General features: G+C 54.4%; 1 protein-coding gene across 3 annotated transcripts; it reads left to right on the top strand.

The window, feature by feature from the left end:
* The first annotated feature begins 863 nt into the window (after nucleotides 1–863).
* Nucleotides 864–16,377, top strand: LOC102686369 (keratin, type I cytoskeletal 19-like). 3 transcript variants are annotated; one of them, XM_069185581.1, is made up of 8 exons: nucleotides 864–1,341; nucleotides 5,022–5,104; nucleotides 5,321–5,477; nucleotides 6,253–6,417; nucleotides 6,728–6,853; nucleotides 7,535–7,755; nucleotides 8,282–8,325; nucleotides 9,116–9,715. In XM_069185581.1, the coding sequence occupies exons 1-8, from the start codon at nucleotides 919–921 to the stop codon at nucleotides 9,241–9,243; spliced, it is 1,347 nt and encodes a 448-aa protein (XP_069041682.1). In that variant the 5' UTR covers nucleotides 864–918; the 3' UTR covers nucleotides 9,244–9,715. The 3 variants fall into 3 exon arrangements, with proteins under 3 accessions (XP_069041682.1, XP_069041683.1, XP_015217802.2); XM_069185582.1 differs by lacking the exons at nucleotides 8,282–8,325; nucleotides 9,116–9,715 and adding exons at nucleotides 15,941–16,008; nucleotides 16,102–16,377 and having other exon boundaries at nucleotides 868–1,341; XM_015362316.2 differs by lacking the exons at nucleotides 864–1,341; nucleotides 5,022–5,104; nucleotides 5,321–5,477; ... (3 more) ...; nucleotides 8,282–8,325; nucleotides 9,116–9,715 and adding exons at nucleotides 12,466–13,045; nucleotides 13,875–13,957; nucleotides 14,280–14,436; ... (3 more) ...; nucleotides 15,941–16,008; nucleotides 16,102–16,377.
* The last annotated feature ends 904 nt before the right edge of the window (nucleotides 16,378–17,281 follow it).

Raw genomic sequence — 17,281 nt, 5'->3', positions numbered from 1 at the left:
TGTTTTTTCCCACTTGGAGTTTGTGCTGAGTCAATGAGGAAAAGGAATCAAACAGCTGTGAGGGCTGGGCTCAGGATTACAACCACAGAGAAACCCATCATTAAGGACCAGCATGTCTCACTTCACTGCAGAAGCATTGTGTTTCATGGCCTGCTGTCTGCACAGGAATGCAGAGCACTAAAAGAGAAAAGATGAAACCAGCCTGAGAAAACAGATGTCGTGTCCCTGACCCTGCTGCTTGCTGCCGGGGCTTGGCGACGGGTTGCTGACCATAGCCTGTGTGAAATTACAGAGCACAAGACAGACGCGGCACCTGGGCGGAACAGCAGGGGCACCGTGCAAGTGGGGAAATTAGTGGAAAACGTCAATCCTGCTGCAGGATCAGGAAAGGGATAGGGAGCTGATCGGAGCAGGTATCAGTCCACGCTAAATGCTGCAGTGCAGTAGGTTTGCACGCTGTCCTAAAGCCCAGTTTTGAAGGAAGATCTGCAGCCACCTCTGTCCTGGAGTGAGCTTCCATCCTGCATCAAACACGAGCGAAAACAACCGAGATTTCCGTGTTCAGAGTGCCATTGAACGCCATTCTTCCTCGTCACTTGAAAGCAAATCTGTTTGACTTTTAACAGCCCAGTGATTCTTCTGCATGAGAAATCAGTAAATCTCAGCTCCCCACCCATTCTACCTGGAAAGAGACCTCAGGCAAGTTAAACTCCACAGCCCATTAAAACCAATATCTGTAAAGCAATTACGAGGGAGGGCTGAAACCGCCTTTCTTGTGCTGCCAGGGTCCAATAAGAGGATGGGTCTAGGAGACGATAGGAGAGAGAAAGCCGGCCTCCTGTCTGATGGCTATATAAAGAGGCTGAGGTCTGTGCTCCTGCACCCTGCCTGCCTGCACAGCTCTCTGCCTCTGCAAGAATGGCGACAGCGTTCTCCCTGCGCAATGTCTCCCTGCACCCCTTCCGCACTGGGGGCTCTGCCTTCGGGGTGCGCCCGGCTCCCAGCGTGCACGGGGGCGCCGGCGGCTTCGGCACCCGGGTCTCCAGCATCAGCGCCGGCGGGGGGTACAGCTCGGCGGCGGGGGGCTTCTCCGCGGGGGGCGGCTTCTTCGGCGGCGCCGGGGGGGCCGGAGAGGCCGACCTCGGCACGTCCGGCAACGAGAAGGCCACCATGCAGAACCTGAACGACCGCCTGGCCAGCTACCTGGAGAAGGTGCGCACGCTGGAGGCCGCCAACGGCGAGCTGGAGCTGAAGATCCGCCAGTTCCTGGAGAAGAGGGTCAAGGCAGGAGACCGGGACTACAGCCCCTACTACAAGACCATCCAGGAGCTGCAGCTCCAGGTGCGTACTGCTTTTCCAGCCTGATGTTCGCCCTGCACGCAGGGTTGTGCTCTCAGTATACGACAACTGTGTTGTAAGCTGTTGGTGTTTTATGTCGAAAATATAACAGGGTCACGAGTTTTCACACCTCAGTCTTTACCGGGAGTGCAGATTCGTGATCTCGAGCATGACTGCAGGTAGATACTATGTACAGTATTCGGCAAAATACTGCAAAACTGAAATGCACAAGCCAGCAGAAACAAATGTCATTCTTCCTGAAGGAGTAAAAAAAAAATCATTTTCCATGAGCACACAAACAGCAAAGTGTTTCTAGTCAATCTCAAAAAAGCTCTACTTTTACTCATGCTTTGCCATCCCGAGAAAAATGTGCACAAAATATTGTGCTTTCAGAGCAAAAGAACATCATGGCAATTCTGTATGATTTAAAATCCATTCTTGGTATTTGAAAGTTGACATAGAGGTAAATTCCTTTATGAGGGGGAAACTGGTATTTCTGCTCCATTCATTATGATCATCCACTTGTTTCTGCAGACATGCCAAACAATACAAAACACATGTTGCTCGCTCTTGCTCACTTTAACAACCAAAAAGCGCACATCTGTTTGCTCATCTGATCCTGGGACCAGGAGTTGCCCGTTTCTAATAGATCAGGGGGGCTGGTAATTTGTTCATCAATTAAAACAAGTAAATAGACCATCTGGTCCTTTAGGGTCTTGCAGTCATCAGTTTTTCATTCTAAATAAATGAATCATTTTATTTAAAAAAATCATCTTCACCTGATCCTAGTTTAATTGTTCCCGGTCTTTATAAATTGGTGATTTAACACACGTCTGGCTAGGGGCCCTAGAGGAGCAGAGTCAGGGGATCCTGCTGCAGTCTGATGGTGAAACCAGACTAAACACCGATCAGCTGGAAAAAAAAAGCCCAGTAAAAGAGTAAAGAGAGCAAGAGACAAACATCTGGAGATTCACTGCTTCTCCTGCCAGTAATTGGCAAAGTTTACAGCACCGGTGCAAAATTAACAGCAAGAATTTTTATTTGTTTTTGTGGCTGGAAAGCCATCCTGCCCTCTGAGTCGTGTGTAATTACAGAGCAGCGCCCATGGCCTCTGACTCCAGCTCGTTACCTCCAGGAGGCGTTTTCTCTCGCCTGAGGGAAGGAGCTCTCATGATTTCCCTTCACTGGCTGCTGTCCTCATTCACACGCCCCTGCTGTCAGGTCGATCTTACTGTCCCACACTGAGGCATTAGTGGGTTAGAGTTCGCTGCCCACGTGCTGCTTCACAATGTTACAAAAGCGATTGTGTCTTCTGAGATGTCAAAGAGCCCTTTCTTGCAAATTTGCTTGTATTCAGATTGAATCTGGCATTTTCTGTTCTTCAGGCCAGTTAATAGCTCTGCTGTGGGCCCCTCACCCCTACTCCCTCTCCTGTGTGTGCGCCCCTCACCCCTACTCCCTGTCCTGTGTGTGCGCCCCACACCCCTACTCCCTGTGCTGGGAGCCCTTCACCCCTACTCCCTGTGCTGTGTGTGCGCCCCTCACCCCTACTCCCTGTGCTGTGTGTGAGCCCCTCACCCCTACTCCCTGTGCTGTGTGTGAGCCCCTCACCCCTACTCACTGTGCTGTGCGCCCCTCACCCCTACTCCCTGTGCTGTGTGTGAGCCCCTCACCCCTACTCCCTGTGCTGTGTGTGAGCCCCTCACCCCTACTCCCTGTCCTGTGCTGTGCGCCCCTCACCCCTACTCCCTGTGCTGTGTGTGAGCCCCTCACCCCTACTCCCTGTGCTGTGTGTGAGCCCCTCACCCCTACTCCCTGTGCTGTGTGTGAGCCCCTCACCCCTACTCACTGTGCTGTGCGCCCCTCACCCCTACTCCCTGTGCTGTGTGTGAGCCCCTCACCCCTACTCCCTGTGCTGTGTGTGAGCCCCTCACCCCTACTCCCTGTGCTGTGTGTGAGCCCCTCACCCCTACTCCCTGTGCTGTGTGTGCGCCCCTCACCCCTACTCCCTGTGCTGTGTGTGCGCCCCTCACCCCTACTCCCTGTGCTGTGTGTGAGCCCTTCACCCCTACTCCCTGTGCTGTGTGTGCGCCCCTCACCCCTACTCCCTGTGCTGTGTGTGAGCCCCTCACCCCTACTCCCTGTGCTGTGTGTGAGCCCCTCACCCCTACTCCCTGTGCTGTGTGTGAGCCCCTCACCCCTACTCCCTGTGCTGTGTGTGCGCCCCTCACCCCTACTCCCTGTGCTGTGTGTGAGCCCCTCACCCCTACTCCCTGTGCTGTGTGTGCGCCCCTCACCCCTACTCCCTGTGTGTGCGCCCCTCACCCCTACTCCCTGTCCTGTGTGTGAGCCCCTCACCCCTACTCACTGTGCTGTGTGTGCGCCCCTCACCCCTACTCCCTGTGCTGTGTGTGAGCCCCTCACCCCTACTCCCTGTGCTGTGTGTGCGCCCCTCACCCCTACTCCCTGTGCTGTGTGTGCGCCCCTCACCCCTACTCCCTGTGCTGTGTGTGCGCCCCTCACCCCTACTCCCTGTGCTGTGTGTGCGCCCCTCACCCCTACTCCCTGTGCTGTGTGTGCGCCCCTCACCCCTACTCCCTGTGCTGTGTGTGCGCCCCTCACCCCTACTCCCTGTCCTGTGTGTGAGCCCCTCACCCCTACTCCCTGTGCTGTGTGTGAGCCCCTCACCCCTACTCCCTGTGCTGTGTGTGAGCCCCTCACCCCTACTCCCTGTGCTGTGTGTGCGCCCCTCACCCCTACTCCCTGTGCTGTGTGTGCGCCCCTCACCCCTACTCCCTGTCCTGTGTGTGAGCCCCTCACCCCTACTCCCTGTGCTGTGTGTGAGCCCCTCACCCCTACTCCCTGTGCTGTGTGTGCGCCCCTCACCCCTACTCCCTGTGCTGTGTGTGAGCCCTTCACCCCTACTCCCTGTCCTGTGTGTGCACCCCTCACCCCTACTCCCTGTGCTGTGTGTGCGCCCCTCACCCCTACTCCCTGTGCTGTGTGTGAGCCCCTCACCCCTACTCCCTGTGCTGTGTGTGAGCCCCTCACCCCTACTCACTGTGCTGTGCGCCCCTCACCCCTACTCCCTGTGCTGTGTGTGAGCCCCTCACCCCTACTCCCTGTGCTGTGTGTGCGCCCCTCACCCCTACTCCCTGTGCTGTGTGTGAGCCCCTCACCCCTACTCCCTGTGCTGTGTGTGAGCCCCTCACCCCTACTCCCTGTGCTGTGTGTGAGCCCCTCACCCCTACTCCCTGTGCTGTGTGTGCGCCCCTCACCCCTACTCCCTGTGCTGTGTGTGAGCCCTTCACCCCTACTCCCTGTGCTGTGTGTGCGCCCCTCACCCCTACTCCCTGTGCTGTGTGTGCGCCCCACATTCCTACTGCCTGTGCTGTGTGTGAGCCCCTCACCCCTACTCCCTGTGCTGTGTGTGCGCCCCTCACCCCTACTCCCTGTGCTGTGTGTGCGCCCCTCACCCCTACTCCCTGTGCTGTGTGTGAGCCCCACATTCCTACTCCCTGTGCTGTGTGTGCGCCCCTCACCCCTACTCCCTGTGCTGTGTGTGCGCCCCTCACCCCTACTCCCTGTGCTGTGCGCCCCTCACCCCTACTCCCTGTGCTGTGCGCCCCTCACCCCTACTCCCTGTGCTGTGTGTGCTCACCCTGTCTCTTGCTCGCCCACAGATCAACGCTGCCCGCGTGGACAACACCAAGATCCTCCTGCAGATCGACAACGCCAAGCTGGCCGCTGACGACTTCAAAATGAAGTGAGTCCCTGTTGTGAGTCCCTGTTGCATTGCCTGTCCGGAGAAGCTGGAAATCTTTCAACAGCCAAATTATTTTAGAACGCTTGTGATGAATGTCTGAATCCTGAGGCTGAGCCTTTCATGTCCAATAAGGGGAAGTTAATTTTAGGATTAGGTGTCAGGATGCTGCTTCAGCTACCTGGGCCCTTCAGACTAGTCTGCTGCTGTGGCCTGCAGGTATGAGAACGAGCTGTCCATGCGCCAGTCCGTGGAGGCCGACATCGCCGGGCTGAGGAAAATGCTGGACGAGCTGACGCTGGCCAGAGCCGACCTGGAGATGCAGATCGAGGGCCTGAAGGAGGAGCTGGTGTTCCTCAAGAAGAACCACGAGGAGGTGGGTGTGGGGCGCAGGGGACGCTCAAACTGGGGTTATTACATTAATCCTGCTGCAGCTTGCATAAACAGCTCTAAGGGAATTCAAAAAGCAATTCCCAGACTACAAGGTGAGGTTACATCAAATTCTAAAATGTACAGAAACATTGACAGTGAAGAGATTTCCAATTACCAGAGCTTGTGAAACAAACTGAAAGAAATGCAACTAATTGGGTAAATATTTCACATTGTGGCAGACCTGTCTAGGGACAGACTGCAGTAACAACAGCTTGCCACAAGATGTCCTCCTACACCTTACATTAACTGTCAGCGCTTTGTTGTATCTACTCAGACTGCTGGAGTCACCTGAGTGCATGGTGAGGTCTGTGACAGAAATATTAATAAGTTACACGAGTAGTGAATGTGGTTAGACTCCAGATAAACCTCAGAGCCCCCAAAATGCACACCCAAACACAGAAACCTCCTCTTGTCATGAAGAGTCTGAACACCACCAGACCCCTGACATGCGAGAACTTACTCCTGCAAACTCTCCTGGGACTTTGGAAAGGGATTTTGCAGAGCACCCTCACCGTGTTGCACTGAATGCAGGCTATATTGCACCCCTGTCTCTCAGTGAGTCTATAACCCCCCTGTCTCTCAGTGTGTCTATAACCCCCCTGTCTCTCAGTGTGTCTGTAACCCCCCTGTCTCTCAGTGTGTCTGTAACCCCCTTGTCTCTCAGTGTGTCTGTAACCCCCCTGTCTCTCAGTGTGTCTGTAACCCCCTTGTCTCTCCAGGAGTTGGCCATGCTGCGCTCCCAGATGGGTGGTGGCTCTGTGAACGTGGAGGTGGATGCACCGCCCCAGCAGGACCTGATGGAGGTGCTGGACGGGATCCGGGCACAGTACGAGGGCATCGCCGAGAAGAGTCGCCGGGAAATGGAGGGCTGGTACAAGGGCAAGGTGAGGCATCGTGCTGGGCATCACCCTGGGCATCACCCTGGGCATAGCGAGGAGCACAGTGGACTAATGAATCAGGCACTACAGAAACATCCCTCCTCCAGCAATTCTGGCTTCCTTACAATTCATGTTTATAATTGTGGCATTTCACACAAACACAGGAAGAAATAACCTGTGAGCAGTGAAGTGATACCTTCTCCTTAATATTCACCCTGAGTAATATTCAACTACATTTTCCAGGGGTGGGGGTTGCAGTGGGAGGGTGGGGCTTGTAGCTGGCAGTGTTAACGCCCGGACTCTTCTGCCTGTGCAGTTTGACGCGCTGAACCAGCAGGTGGAGTCTAGCTCCAGTGAGATCCAGACCAGCCGGAGCGAGATCAATGAGCTGAAGAGGACCCTGCAGGGGTTGGAGATCGAGCTGCAGACCCAGCTCAGCCTGGTGAGGGACGACCGCCACTGCACAGCTCTCCAGACCATCACAAACACCACTGCAACAGTGGTTCACCGATAAACACCATTTTTAGATGAACCACAAATTACAACATTATGCATCACATATGAGCACAATTCAAGTTTCTGTCCCACCTGTAATTAATTTACATTTTGATTTAACATTTTGCATCATGCTAATAAAAAGAGTATTTGACTTTATCAAGTGTTTCTTCGCTCCACTTACACCAATGAGACTCAGCACGAGCATCCTGCATCTTAGAGTCTTAGCAAATTTCCATATCAAGACATTTTCCTGCTTCATGTGTTTCTGTTGAAGCTTCGCCTCATCATGTGCAAGAGCGCACTGCAGAAGGGTTATAGACAGGCTGTAGGAGCAGGAAATGTGCTCAGTAAGGGAGAGTGGACCATGGTGTGGACTGGTACGGGACAGAGCGGCGTACTGGAGAGTCTCTGTTCTTATTACTGGTATGTTAAGGGTTTGAGTCTCAACTGCAGACGCTGCTGTTACACCTTGAGTGAGGTGCTGTACCCCAGTGGGTCCAGTCCACCCAGGGGTATAACTGGGGACTATTTCTGGTGGCGACCCCATGCAATGACAGATCTGGAGATGACCGGTCCCAGCAGGGAGATGCCCGCCCTGAGCTCCTGTCCCTCTGTTCCCCTGCAGAAAAGCGCCCTGGAGGACAATCTGGCCGAGACGGAATCCAGCTACAGCGCGCAGCTGACGAAGCTGCAGAGCCAGGTGACCCAGCTGGAGACGGAGCTGGGCCGGGTGCGCGTGGACACCGAGCGGCAGTCCAGCGAGTACCAGATGCTGCTGGACATCAAGACCCGGCTGGAGATGGAGATCGCCGAGTACCGCCGCCTGCTGGACGGGGAGGATGTGGGGTGAGTGGGGTCAGGTGTCACGCTGGACAGAGAGATCAATCCAGCAACACTCTCTCTGCCACGCCTGTAGCCTCTCTCAGGCTGTGCACACAGGTGGACTCCCCTGCACTGGGCGAGAGCTGTGCAGCTCGCTGGGGTAAGAGGCCCTGTGCTCTGCAGCTTCTGACACCTGACCAGCTTTACATTAAACCTCTTCTTGTCAACAGAGACAGAGACGAGCTGTACTCTGTTCACCAGACCTAAAAACAGTCAGCAAGTAGTAATAATAATAATAATAATAATAATAATAATAATAATTGCTTACACTTACATAGCACTTTTCTGGACACCTCACTCAAAGCGCTTTACAGGTAATGGGGATCCCCTCCACCACCACCAGTGTGCAGCCCCACCTGGATGATGCGACGGCAGCCATAGTGCGCCAGAACACTCACCACACATCAGCTATCAGTGTTCAGTGTAATTGTTGTTTTAATCCCATGCATGTAGTGATGTTAATTCCAGGCCTGTTTATCTTTTCATTTAGCTTGAAATCCAAGGACCTCATCATGATATGTATTCCCCCACCAGGTGAGACTGTACATCGCCCGTGACTCAACAGCGATACGATCACATTCTTCTACAAATTAATAGGGAGGGCCGACATGTTGTGAACTCCCTTCCCAGTGCCTGGGTTTGCTGTGCGTTCCCTGCATCGGAGCGTCACTGAGCTTTGCAGCTCTTCCAGATAAAACAATTAGTGGGGGGTTGCGTAACTGAGGAATGTGCCTGATTTTGACGGATTACCGCCAAAGCCTGGGATCTAGAGAAACATGTCAAGAGAAAAACAATTTCATGGCTAAGAAAACAGTTGGCTTTATCTGTCATCTGTCTTCATCAGAGTTAAAATAACAAACAGTGAGGCGCTTGTGTCCCAGCGTCTCGCTGCTGTGACGTGGGAGGACATGCCTGCAGCAGCCCAGGGCGGCTCCGGGAAGCTCCTGATCTCTTGTCAGGGGGCTGTGTGCAGTAACAGTGGATTGTCATGTCAATCCGGGTGGTTAAAGCCTCCATTCTCTCCTTTCGGGCTCTGCACATCTGTCCAAACGCTCAGTGTCTGTCAAAGGCATTGCAGATCAGTGCTGGGCAATAGGTGTGTATCTCCCAGCTGTCCCAGGACAGAGACAGCTGAGCTCAGAGCAGAGCAGCACAGCTGCACACACCTGGCTTCTGAGCTGGATAAGGACATGTTTGGTAGGTCCCCTACTGACATCTTTAGTCTTTTGAATATTTCGGCTGTTTAAAGCCCGTTGTGCCGGAACAGTTTTGTAAGTGCTTCAGTCTGCGGGTGCTTGTTTGTAAGCAGTGCCTCTCTGTGCAGAGCCGCAGCCGGAGGCACCCCCGAGCCCCAACCCCGAGCGCTCGCGGAAGGTCAAGACGATCGTGGAGGAGCTGGTGGACGGGAAGGTGGTCTCCTCGGAGGTGAAGGAAGTAGAGGAGAAGCTGTAGGGCTGCCCCGGCCCGCCCTGCAGGAGGCGCTGTGGGCCTGCAGCCCCTCAGAGCCCCTCTTGCTGCGTCTGCACTTTGCCATCTGTGCCTGGACGTGGTTTTTCTGCCTGCGTAGCGGAAATTGCAAGGCCCTGAGATTGGCCGTTTCCTGCCTGTTTCCAGCCGGCCGCGATCTGTCCCGCAGGGTGTGGGTAACGTGAGCTTCCTTGCACTGTCTCCAAACGCTTCCCTGGCCATGCCAGAACACCTCCCTGCTGATATCATGTAATGAGTAAATAAACCCGATGCACGCCCATTGACATGAATGCTTATTGCTGTTTGCCTCTATGCCAGATGCCTGTATGCTTTGGAACTGGGCATTAGTGATTTGCTGTGTGTGAAAACCAACCCTCAGTGCCTGCTGAGTGGAGATCTGTGAAAACTGCTTCTCTGAAACAATAAACAAGAGCTCAGAGCTTGCGTTGTGAACACCTGTGACGTTTCCTGAGCCTTCCTAAAAACATTCTGCAACACAACCCTTTGACTTTTTTTTCCGGATTTTTAGTTTGACTATTTCGTACTTGAAATAAACCAAAATGATAATAATAATCGCTGACACTTATATAGCGCTTTTCTGGACACTCCACTCAAAGCGCTTTACAGGTAATGGGGATCCCCTCCACCACCACCAATGTGCAGCCCCACCTGGATGATGTGACGGCAGCCATAGTGCACCAGAACGCTTCCCACACACCAGCTCTCAGTGGGGAGGAGAGCAGAGTGATGTAGCCAATTCATAGATGGGGATTATTAGGAGACCATGATTGGTAAGGGCCAATGGGAAATTTGGCCAGGACGCCGGGGTTACACCCCTACTCTTTTCGAGAAGCAACCTGAGATTTTTAATGACCACAGAGAGTCAGGACCTCAGTTTTACGTCTCATCCAAAGGACAGGGCCTGTTTACAGTCTAGTGTCCCCGTCACTATACTGGGGCATTAGGACCCACACAGACCACAGGGTGAGCGCCCCCTGCTGGCCCCACTAACACCTCTTCCAGCAGCAACCTTAGTTTTTCCCAGGAGGTCTCCCATCCAGGTACTGACCAGGCTCACACCTGCTGAGCTTCAGCAGGTTGCTAGTTGTGAGTTGCAGGGTGATATGGCTGCCGACATGGCTGTTTGGAAACAACAATTGACCATACCTGTAAAGAGCTCAGTTGGGCGTCGGTATGGTAGGCGACTTTACAGCAAGGGGAGGGAGAAATGGGTGCTGGATATCAGAAAACACTCCTCCTTCGTTGTGAAAGTCCTGGGTGGCTGGAGAATCTCTGAGGTGGGGGAAGAGCTTCTCAGCCGAGCCCCGTCACTCTCGTCTGGAGGGAATGCAGATTCCCAGTGCATATTCCACCCAGACCCACCGCCTCGCTCCTGAACTGGACTGACCGCAGGGCCGTTCCCACCTGAATCCCCGTCACCTCCCGAATTCCGGTACTACAGGTGTCGCTGCCTTCTCTTCCTGCACAGCGAGAGGCGCAGGGTCTCCAGGAGGTCAGGCAAGTTCCTCTTGTCCGCACGGCGCAGGGTCTGTGTCTGATTGCAGCAACCAAACACAACAGTGCCCCCCCCCGCCCCCCCGCGCCTGGAGCTGGCTCACCCAGCCTGTCCGGTCTGTCTGCCTCTGTGCGAGGACCGGCTGGGAGCTCCGGCGCCCTCTGCTGGGCATCCCGCCTCACTGCTAAGAGCAGTCGAGAGAAATCCTCTCAGAGCCTTTCTAGGCCTTGCGCCAGGTATCGCTCATGAGAGAGGCGAACCCCCAATGAGGTGTTTGAGGTGATTGTTTTTCTCTTTGTGTCACCTAAGGGACCTGATCGGGAATAACAAACAGGGTGATCCCGGGGATAGTCCTTCACGCACTGCTCAAGGCTGTGTCGAGCTCGCATTGTCGGATGTTGGGCGAACGGACAGTGAAGAGTAAAGCTGTAAAAACGTACACAAGCACTAGCATATAGCCTATGTGTTTATATGCGCCCTCCATTCCCGTGTTTGTCAATGAAAAAAGATTAAATCGTAGTCTCGAGCACGACACAGGGACCAGGAGACACTCGTGGAAACTGAAGAGACCTTTTAAAACTGAGGACGGGAGGTGGGGGTCTTGAACAGGCTGCCCAGGCACGCTGTTGAGCTCGATAACCTGTGTTTCAAGTTACGGCCGGATGACATACTTAGATCACTCAGTTAACTGACAGGCAGTCGTGTTCCTGTGTTTAGTTTCACAAATTCGACTTCATTCTTTTGAATTAGCTTGTCATACAGATAACACAAAATAAAGCAGAAATGAACATGTCTTTTTCCAGACATGCTAGAGTGAGGTCCGGGTGTGGACCCCCCGGCTGCTACGCAACTGCCCGGAGCCCGGGGCGGTTCGGCAGCTCGGTCTCGGTTCTCTGCCCGGAGCCCGGGGCGGTTCGGCAGCTCGGTCTCGGTTCTCTGCCCGGAGCCCGGGGCGGTATTTCCAGACGCTGTTTTTACCCCCTTTCCTCCCTCAGCTCAGGTCGGGTCTGAAGCGCGCAACTCACCCGCGGTCATGTGGAAACAAGAGACCGGAGCGAGATCCTACACCTTACTTTCAAGTACGTGCGTGTGGGAGATCGCTCTGATCTCGTTTCCTTTTCTGTGAAATAATCATTATTAGGTGAGTTACTCTTACTGATAACATCAGCAGCCTCAATAATATGGACATAAACAATTGCGTTTAAACGTAGAAAATGGTACAATTGAAACAAGTCAATGCCGAGAAACACGTTCTCATCCAGATATTTTGATATAAAAACCCTGCTATTCTTTATTTCCATAATAGTTGACTTGTATTAAATGCAGTCATGTTCTGCTAATTATTGTGTAATAAGATAACATACAGCATGAAGCATTATTGGGTGATTAGGTTAGGTTCTAAGAGACACAAAAGCTTTTCAAAGGGAAAACTGAATGCGCGACTTTGCCGACCGGCTACCAGATGTTGTGGAGCCCGAAAACAATAGGAGGGTAATGGGGGGGCAGCGCTCGCGGAGACACACCCGAGGGTGAGGGCTTCACGCGGAGCGCAGCCAGACTGCGGGCGGCGGCGGCTCGCGGGCAGGTGTAGGTGGGGGCTCACCTGCAGCGCGTCAGTCAGGCGTTTTCAATGGACGCAGGCATGAATCACAAAAGGATACAAACGCCCATGGGCCGCCCCACCCAGTCTTTCGGCTTTATATAGATCTTCCCAAGGGCACTTTGCCACCGTGCGCTCTTAGTGTCACTCGGGGTATTTGCTCAAGCGCTCTCACCACTCGGCGACCCATCTTGCTACTTCGGAAACAGAACATGGCTCAGACACTGTCAAGCAGAGGCTACACCAGCTACTCCTCCAGGTCACTCTCCGGGGGGTACAACCCACGCATGTCCGCGGCGCGGGCGCCCAGCGTCTACGCCGGGGCTGGTGGCAGCGGTGCCAGGATCTCCTATAGCTCCGCGTCCTCCCTGTCCAGCGCCGCCGGGGGCGGCTACGGCGGCCGTTTCTCGCTGTCCAGCGCCCCCGGGGGCGGCGGCGGCGGCTTCTCCCTGTCCAGCGCCCTCGGGGGCGGCGGAGAAGTGTCTCTGAACGACAAGGCCACCATGCAGAACCTGAACGACCGCCTGGCCACCTACCTGGAGAAGGTGCGCTCGCTGGAGGCCGCCAACGGCGAGCTGGAGCGGAAGATCCGGGAGTGGTACGAGAAGAGAGCGCCGGTCGCCCGGGACTACAGCGCCTACGAGAAGACCATCGCCGACCTGCGCCAAAAGGTACAGTACCTGTCCGCAAGCTTTGTGAATTCACACACTTCCACAGGGTGTTGAAGGGCACACTCATTCTTCTCACTGTGATAAATATGATATGAAATAGTGTTTTCGCAGTATTACGAGCTGTGGGGTAAATAAACGCCCGGTGCAGCGGAATTCGGTGAGACCGCAGGTGCGAGTCTGAAATCGCGTTCACACCCGCTCCGCGCAGAAAGTGTGACTGCAGGGCAGTTAGTGAAAATAATTCACAGAAACTGGCAGGAGCGGTTAGACAGTGAAAACGTCGCCAAAGCCGACTGTTGGGAAGTCGGAAATGCGTGACTGACGCTCGCTCCTATTAAAGCTAACACTGCTTTCAAACAAAACTGTTTCATTTTTACCCGTGAGAGGCAATTTTCGAAATGGTTTTGTTTTTCACAGTAAGAAAAAAAACGTTGCGCTGTCCAGGAGAATGAGTTGGTTAATAATGCAGACCGAGCCGTTCGGCTAAACGCCTAATGAGAGATCAATCCGCACCGAGCTCCGCGTCACATTGTCTTTCAGGACACGCGTCACCAGAAAACAAAGGAGGGCATCGGGTTCCGTTATCAACCCGCTGAGGATTTTAAAACTACCACACGCGTTGCTAATTATCTCTAGAGGGGAAAAAGCCCGCGGCTAGACAACGGTGTAGGTCGAGTGAAGTACTAAAATAGATTTATCGTTCTGGTTTTTATCCCTATAGGCAACGATGAGAAACTTGAATTGTAAGTGCCCATTTTCGGATTTGAACCCGTTTCCCCTTCTAAAGCTGTCTGCTGTAACCGAGTTCATTCCTCTCATGTCCCCGCAGATCCACTTTGCCACCATGGACAACGCCAGGACCATCCTGCAGATCGACAACGCCAAGCTGGCCGCGGACGACTTCAAAGTCAAGTGAGTCCGACAGCCCACATACCCACGATGCATTTGCGGTGCCGCGTCACCAGAGGGGCTAAAAAAGACCCCAGAGGAGGCAGACAAAGCCGTGCGGAGGGAGACTAGAGCAGTCCTGAAGCAGACATCCCATGCGTGTGGCACAATGCCAAGCACAAACCCGAGCAGACACAAACACCACAGCACCTGGTCTAGAACACCTGATACAGACACTCGTGCACATAAGGGGTCTGGATGTGTTTCAGGACATTCTGGTATGTTCTGGGGGGGATCCGCGCTCCGCAGGCCAGTGAGAACCGTCCCCTCCCGCCTCTCCCCGCAGGTATGAGAACGAGCTGTCCATGCGCCAGTCCGTGGAGGCCGACATCGCCGGGCTGAGGAGGGTGCTGGACGAGCTGACGCTGGCCAGAGCCGACCTGGAGCTGCAGATCGAGGGCCTGAAGGAGGAGCTGGTGTTCCTCAGGAAGAACCACGAGGAGGTGGGTCTAGGGCGCAGGGGCGCAGGACCCTCAAAAGAGGAGCAGATCAGTCCTGAACCTTAGAGCACTGATCCAGAACGTCATCATCACTTCTTCCAATACTGTTTGTTAAAATAAGAATACATGCAAATCCTCGCAGGATGAGACTGAAAGGAGGTTTGAATACTTCACCCTGTCTCCAGCGGACTGCTTTTTGCCCAGACCCCACAGAGAGGTCACTGTAGCTCCGAGCGCAGGGCGAATGTGTGCCATTCCTGCTCCTCTCCCGCCCCCTGACTCTCGCCCTGTGGGCGCTCTTGCAGGAGCTGGCGGCTGTGCGCGCCCAGATGTCCTCAGGCTCTGTGAACGTGGAGGTGGACGCGGCGCCCCAGCAGGACCTGACCAGGGTGCTGGAGGAGATGCGGGCGCAGTACGAGGGCATCGCCGAGAAGAACCGCCGGGACATGGAGGGCTGGTACAAGGACAAGGTGAGGCATCGCGCTGGGCATCACCCTGGGCATAGCGAGGAGCACAGTGGACTAATGAACCAGGCACTACAGAAACATCCCTCCTTCAGCAATTCTAGCTGTTGTTCTTCAGTTCAGTTACCCAACTGGCAAAATCTGCAGCTAAGATTAAAACTCGTGATTGATCATTATACTATGTTGCGTGTTAAGATGTTGATAGATTTGAGCCTCCCTGCCTCATGAGAGTCAAAATTAGGGTACGGAACCAGAGGGCACCTCCAGGGGCCAGCACATTCAGTTTGCCAATGCGCAGCAGCCTGGTGTAGGAGCAGGCTGGGGGGGAGGGGAGTCTGCCACAGAGATGCTGACCTCCTGCTGTTTCCCTCCCGCAGTTTGACGAGCTCAACAAGCAGGTCAGCACCAGCACGGAGGCCATCCAGACCAGCCGGAGCGAGATCAACGAGCTGAAGAGGACCCTGCAGGGGCTGGAGATCGAGCTGCAGACCCAGCTCAGCCTGGTGAGCAAGAGGGCGGTTCTGGATCCATACTGCAGCCAGGGAACTGGGGGCCTTTAAATGCCTGGGATTAATAATAATTATTAATAATTGATTGCCTGTGAAACCTCAGTCCTGCATTATCGCACAGCTGGGGTTCGGCCCCTGTGACAGTCAGACGGGCCCCCACCCTGTGAGCTGACCCCCCTGTGGTACTGTCTCCCGCAGAAAGCCGCGCTGGAGGGCACCCTGTCGGACACGGATGCCCGCTACAGCAGGCAGCTGACCCAGCTGCAGGGCGCCATCAACATGCTGGAGACGGAGCTGGGGCAGGTGCGCGCGGACACCGAGCGGCAGTCCAGCGAGTACCGCATCCTGCTGGACATCAAGACCCGGCTGGAGATGGAGATCGCCGAGTACCGGCGCCTGCTGGACGGGGAGGACGTGGGGTGAGTGGGGTCAGCTGCAGCACAGGGGGGGGCTCGGCTGGGGGCTGGGGGCTGGGGTCTTGGCTTGCAGAGCCCCTTCAACGGTACTACAGCCCTTTTTTATTCCTCTTTGCAGGAGAGGGTCTGTGAAAACGACAAAGGTGGAAGTCGTGAAACAAGAGCTGCCCAAGCCGCCCAAGCCAGGTAAAACTGCTCGCTCTCCCGGTAGCTTCGGGCGGACCCCCGGGCTCGCTGCGCCCCCCCGTGTTTAACAGCCGCTCCCGTCCCGCCCCGCAGAGCCCGTGGTGACCAGGAAGGTGAGGACGGTGATCGAGGAGGTGGTGGACGGGAAGGTGGTGTCGCGCACGGAGGACGTGGAGGTGCTGAAGAAGTAGGGCCCCTGTTGCCATGACTCCCGGGGAGCCGGCAGGAGAGAGGGAAGGGCGCGGATCTCCCAGAACCGGCGGCGCGCACCCTGACCTGTGACATCATTCAGCACCCCTGTTTTTCTCTGCTCCTGCTTGTCCTCTCCCGTAAAAAAGAAAGAAATAAAAAAGGAGTCGCGCAGTTCAAGATCTTGTGTGCCAATTCTTTTTAGAAAAGCTGAATCCTGTCTCATTTGACCGCATCAAATTGTCTTGATAAGATAACGAATTTGCTGTTAGGGGGGTTTATACTATTTTTAATAAGGTGACATTTCAACCATTATATACTGTAGCTCGGACGACAATCAGAGGCTTTGTAAGATATTTAAAGGGCATTATCTATGCTTTCAAAACAGTATTTATTATTATACTACATCTAAGGGTTATAAGGGCTGTTATCATGAGTAACAGAAGGAGGACAAGGGGTCCTGCACATTCAGGTTTTTCCAAGTACCAGAGCACTCTCACTGCTCACTAAGCGCTGTTACAGACACTGGGACGTCTGTTTGGTCCAAACAACATTCAAACACGCTGTCCCCAGGATAGAAACCACACCTGTTCTAAACTTGTTTAAACTCTGTATACAGCCAAGGGAGGGCAAAGACTTCTTAAAGTGACAGTGTAATAAACATTAAGTAGTCTCGTTACCGCCCAGGTCTTCGCGCACCTGTGTTCAATTTCCGTGCTGTATTTATGCACCGCCGGCCGCCCTTACCATCCTGCCGCTGCTGCAGGCGGCCCCTCCCTGTCTCTACAAGCTGCGCTCCGGCTCCGGCGGCGCCTCCGCGCCTCCGCCCCAGGGCCGTCTGCTCCGGCTGGGTCCCTGCTTCTCACTGGCTCTTGCAGGAGCGGAGTGGATCCGCACCGGCTGGGAGAAATCTTATGTGTTCGCTTTCTATCCGTGCCTCTTTATCTTAGACGCATGGAAACCTAAACGGGCGAAAGCACATTTGAAGACGACCACAGGCGTTCGTCGTCAACGGGCTTTATCCTCGTTTTGTCTTCGCTGCTTGTTAGCTTTTTTTTTTTAAACTCTCGGCTAAAGCAACACG

This window comes from Lepisosteus oculatus, chromosome 28, assembly GCF_040954835.1.
Source record: "Lepisosteus oculatus isolate fLepOcu1 chromosome 28, fLepOcu1.hap2, whole genome shotgun sequence".
NCBI lineage: Eukaryota > Metazoa > Chordata > Actinopteri > Semionotiformes > Lepisosteidae > Lepisosteus > Lepisosteus oculatus.
Note: the sequence above shows the minus strand (reverse complement) of the source record. Positions and strands in the feature narration are given on the sequence as shown.

Excerpts from the sequence above, each read along its gene's own strand:
- LOC102686369 (XM_015362316.2), top strand. The coding sequence starts at position 12,587 with ATGGCTCAGACACTGTCAAGCAGAGGCTACACCAGCTACTCCTCCAGG. Across the intron at positions 14,437-14,738 it reads TCAGGAAGAACCACGAGGAG|GAGCTGGCGGCTGTGCGCGC; the intron begins GTGGGTCTAGGG and ends GCGCTCTTGCAG. Across the intron at positions 15,401-15,604 it reads TGCAGACCCAGCTCAGCCTG|AAAGCCGCGCTGGAGGGCAC; the intron begins GTGAGCAAGAGG and ends TGTCTCCCGCAG.